A 4,788-nucleotide genomic window follows, 5' to 3' on the forward strand; every position below is an offset into this window, starting at 1 on the left:
GGTGCTTTAGAAGCTTTTATATGGATATATATGGCAATCATGATGTGTTTATATAGAAGGTTGGCAAGTTGAAGACGATGTATACATATATGTATGAGTGTGAACAATATCTATGGATATTATGGGTACGTGTGCATACATAGACACATATTTATATGTGTATGTGACATGCATACATGCGTTCATAGACGCACACACATACACATATCTTCCAGTTGTAGCATGTATGGTTTCTGTATGGATTTACGTACATGTACATACATATGAACATACATACATACATCTTTATACGTGTTTTTGTGTAACTTGATGTGTCTAGCTTCTAAAAGGAAAGGAAGGGTGATTTTACACATATTACTTTTACCTGTAACTACATGAAAAATGCGTCAAAATGAGTCGTGCACTAGTTGGTAAAAAAAAAAGGAGATACACTAAGAGAGAGAAAACACCTTTGGCACCTTAAGAAATTAAAGCTTATAAGACTCCAGAGGGTCGGTCGGTTTTGGGCGGGAAAGTTCAAAAATTCGGAGTTTTGAGTTTGAATCGGTGGAGCTATAAAATGAAGGGCGAAGGCATTCCAGCGGCCAACTCTGTCTTCTCTTCTCAATCGCAGCCTCGCTCGCCTTTTGCACTCCACTCTTTTAGCTTCAAGTCCGCAGGAACCATGTCTGGGCGAGGCAAGGGCGGCAAGGGGCTTGGGAAGGGCGGGGCGAAGCGCCACCGCAAGGTGCTGCGGGACAACATCCAGGGCATCACGAAGCCGGCCATCCGCAGGCTCGCCAGGAGGGGAGGCGTGAAGCGCATCAGCGGCCTCATCTACGAAGAGACCAGGGGGGTCCTCAAGATCTTCCTGGAGAACGTCATCAGAGACGCCGTCACCTACACGGAGCACGCTCGCCGCAAGACAGTCACTGCCATGGATGTGGTGTACGCCCTCAAGAGGCAGGGCCGCACCCTCTACGGCTTCGGCGGTTAGAAACGGCTCTTCCCAATCTTATGGTGTTTCTCAACACCACTATTTCCTTGGGATTTTTCTGCTCTGCATAGATGTACTGTTTGTTCGCTCACATCTTAGCGGCCGGTCGTTGTAATGATCATTAGCCTGTCCTTTTATGGTGTCATAATGGAGCAACTGAGAATGATGGTGTCTGATCACAGTGAATGTTTCGTATGCTTGATTTTTCCTTTCCCTTATTATCTCCATCTTTCTGTGTTATCAAGCTGCACCCTTGCACATGCTGATGTGCTACCTTGCACAATGCATGTGGCAAGCGTTGGAATGCTTATGCTTATACAAATGCCTTAAATGCTTGTACTTTTGCATATGCCTTGGATGCCATGACCCACCTCACATGATTAAACTATAGCTTTTAAGTTCTAAAATGTCATGAGATATCTCTATGGGTAGTTACATGCAAGAAGAGTAGATAGAGAAACCTCCAAATAGGTTACATGCATGAAGAGCAAATATAGAAACTACTAAATAGTAAGATTGGGAATACCAAATAGTTAATATAGAAACCACCAAATAGCAAATATAGAAATATACCAAAGAGTAAGTTTAGAAACCACCAAAGAGGAAGATTGGAAATACCAAATGAGAATATCAAGCCCCTTACCAAGTAAACAATGGGACTCTAGCCAAAGTGGCACATGCCCTACCTCTTCCAACGTAAATGTTGGGAGAATATATTGTAGATCACCACTTTATAAGCATATTAGATCCAACTACATCATTATAAAGCCAAATATCCCAACATGTATAATTTTTCATGAGTTCCATCTCTAAAGCTTTCCCTTATCATCATGAAACATGGATGTTATATATAAATGTGTGGAGCTTAGGAATATTACTATTAGGTTTCTTGGGCTCATCTCATTGATGGCATTATCATGCTTTTCTATTAGTGAACTTAATCCATCACATGATGACCTTCAATATCAAACCAAATCTTTAACTTATCTTTGGCTACTACAAATGGATGTGACACCTTCCAAGGGTCTAAATCTTCCACTTGTGTCATGTTATTATAAATGGATGTGACACCTTCCAAGGCACTTTCATGTCACCTCTATAACTTGAATGGGCGCTCGTAATAGTGTGATGGAGTATTTTTGTTATTTTTCACTTCAAGAGTGTGGTAGTAAGTCAGGATGAAGTTCTAAGTGATGTATTTCATGTATATATTATGAGAGTAGTCATTATAATAGTATTAGATCTCTTATGAGCCTAAAATGCTCGGTTGGCCATAATTTAAGTGAGTGTGAATACTTATGGCCATGTATATAAGTGAATTTTTCTCGTAATACAATATACTCTTTCATTGTGCAATTGATTCTTGCTTTTGTTAATCTCTCTCCCTAATGCATGCTAGTGAGTGTATGTGAGTGAAGTGAGGTGAGAGGAGGGAATGAGGATCTGTAGTGCAACATGGTAGTGTGATAAGACTCATGAGAGATGTGGTGGAATTGCTTCTCAAGGAGTTGTAGAGCTTGGAGACCTTGAGGGTTATGAGCTTGGTGATTGGAAAGATCCTCATGATAGTTGTGGTTCACAAAGTAAGCTCTTTTTGGATGTGTTTCAAGAAGGGTTAGGGTGAGTCTTAACATTGGAGTAGACTCCTTGAGCCCATCTTGGGTTAGGATTAATTCGGGTGTTTTCTTTAAGGGTGTTCCAGGCTCTTCAAAAGCTCTTAAGAGAGCTTCCTTTGGGTTTAATTTGATAGGGGTTAAACCATAGAGTGGTATGCGGGAGGTTTCTCTAAGTCGGATAGTTCTTTAGAGAGAATTTCTCTAGATCTTTGTTTAAGAGAATAGTCCAGTCCTTGAGAGCCATCCAATTCCTTATTAACCATTGGTGTGGACTCCTTGAGCCCATCTTGGGTTAGAATTAATTCGGGTATTTCCTTTAAGGGTGTTCCAGGCTCTCCAAAAGCTTGTAAGAAGCTTTCTTTGGGTTTAATTTGATAGGGGTTAAACCACAGAGTGGTATGTGGGAGGTTTCTCCAAGTTGGGTAGTTTTTTAGAGAGAATTTCTCTAGATCTTTGTTTAAGAGCAATCCTCCTTAGGAGCCATCCAATATTAACCATTTGGTAACCAATTTGTTAGCCATTTCAGTAATGTCGATGATGCCTAAGCCACCTTTCTCCCTTGGGAGGGTACATATCTTCTAGCTTACTTTTGGGATTTTTGATCTAAAGGGTTCTTGGACCAAAGGAAGTTCCTACAAAGCCTTTTAATACTTTTTAGTGCTCTATCAAAGAGTCTCTAGCATGAGAGAAAGAAAAGTGTGGTTGGGATGGGAAAGTGATTAATCACTATAATTCAATCTCCCATTGATAGTTGACATCCTCTCCATATGTTAAATTTTCCTTGTTGATTTGTAATCCATTCCCACTGTTGGTTGATGGTCACCCCAAATCCCATTGGGATGCCTAAGAGTTTAAAAATTAGACCCTCTTTGAGGATTTGACATCTTGAATTAGATAGCCATTGGGGAGGGGGTTTCAAAAGCACCTTGATGCTTGTTTTGTTATGATTGATCACAGAGCTTGAAGCTTTACAAAATATCTCAAGACATTCTTAGGAGTTTTGAAGAGAGTTGGGATCATTATTTACCAGAGCATTTGTGTCATCAATAAATTGTTGGAGACACATTTGACCAGCTCCCATTGGGAGTTGTATTCCTTTGATGATGTGGCCAACTTACATTCTCTTCTGGATCAACCAGCTCAACCCATCTGTACTGTGAGGTCCCTATCCCCACTGGGCAACGAATTCAGGGGTACTAGCAATGGAAGTAGCACTTCTTGCGTGGGGCAAGGTCCCACACTCGGGGCCTCACCCACGGATATCCGGACAAGAGACTAATCCATCGGTTCTTCCAAAATTGAACCTGGAAAAACTTCCCTTGCCTGGAAAGCTTGGGCGATTCCTCCAAGATAACTTTTCTCTAATCAAAAGCCTTAACTATTGAACTGATTTGATCGAACTCGTAAGTCCCATAGTCAGATCAGGGAAAAGATTGTACTTGGATCATAGAGACCAATGCTTTTTTCCTCATTGAGAGACACAGCCGTTGATTCTTTTCCACATAGAACAATTTTTGTTTGGGATTTACTTCATCTATCGAACCAAAATAGAATTGAGTCTTAATTTAGGGATTCATCAATTGAGCCTAACCTCATCTGGTTCCATGGGTTAGCCAACCGCCCAACCATTGTAGTGATGGGATCTAATTAAGCCCACGGTACAATGGAAAGCCAGAGATATAAACTCAATTATGAGAAGGGGACCAATATAATGTTTAAGTTGTAATGGACCACCTCATCGAGTAGCAGAGTGTCCTCATAAGAATGTGGCTAATACAGGCCAAGCCCAATCCTTGGCAGCACCGACCAACGTCATGCCAACACTTTCTTGTGTTAAGTATGGGATTGATCATTTGATCAAAGACTCTCCATATCGCGATACTGGTTTTACTTCCACTTCTAACCATGCCACTATCAAGATTATAAGTGTGTAGGAATATCATGCCATTGAATGTTCGGACACGAGCACAAGCAAAACAAGTGGACAAATGGAAAAATCTAGTAGGTGTTATAACCTCTAAAACTAGGAGAAGGAGAAGAGTGAAGAAAGTGGGCAAAGGTGATACCATGGTCACAATTTAGGATGGATCTGAAGAAGATACCATTGACATTGGATCCACCCAATCAAAGGAACGAGACAACCAAGTGGCCAAACAGGATGGGCATGCCTAAGAAATTGCAAGGGAGAGACCAGTA

General features: G+C 41.1%; 1 protein-coding gene across 1 annotated transcript; it reads left to right on the plus strand.

Moving 5' to 3' along the window:
* Window positions 1-600: 600 nt before the first annotated feature.
* LOC147616998 (histone H4) lies at window positions 601-1,781 on the plus strand. Its single transcript, XM_086776331.1, has one exon. The coding sequence runs from the start codon at window positions 665-667 to the stop codon at window positions 974-976; it is 312 nt and encodes a 103-aa protein (XP_086632457.1). The 5' UTR covers window positions 601-664; the 3' UTR covers window positions 977-1,781.
* The last annotated feature ends 3,007 nt before the right edge of the window (window positions 1,782-4,788 follow it).

Source organism: Cibotium barometz, chromosome 37 (assembly GCF_041138505.1).
Source record: "Cibotium barometz isolate CiBa-2024 chromosome 37, ASM4113850v1, whole genome shotgun sequence".
Taxonomy (NCBI): Eukaryota; Viridiplantae; Streptophyta; class Polypodiopsida; order Cyatheales; family Cibotiaceae; genus Cibotium; species Cibotium barometz.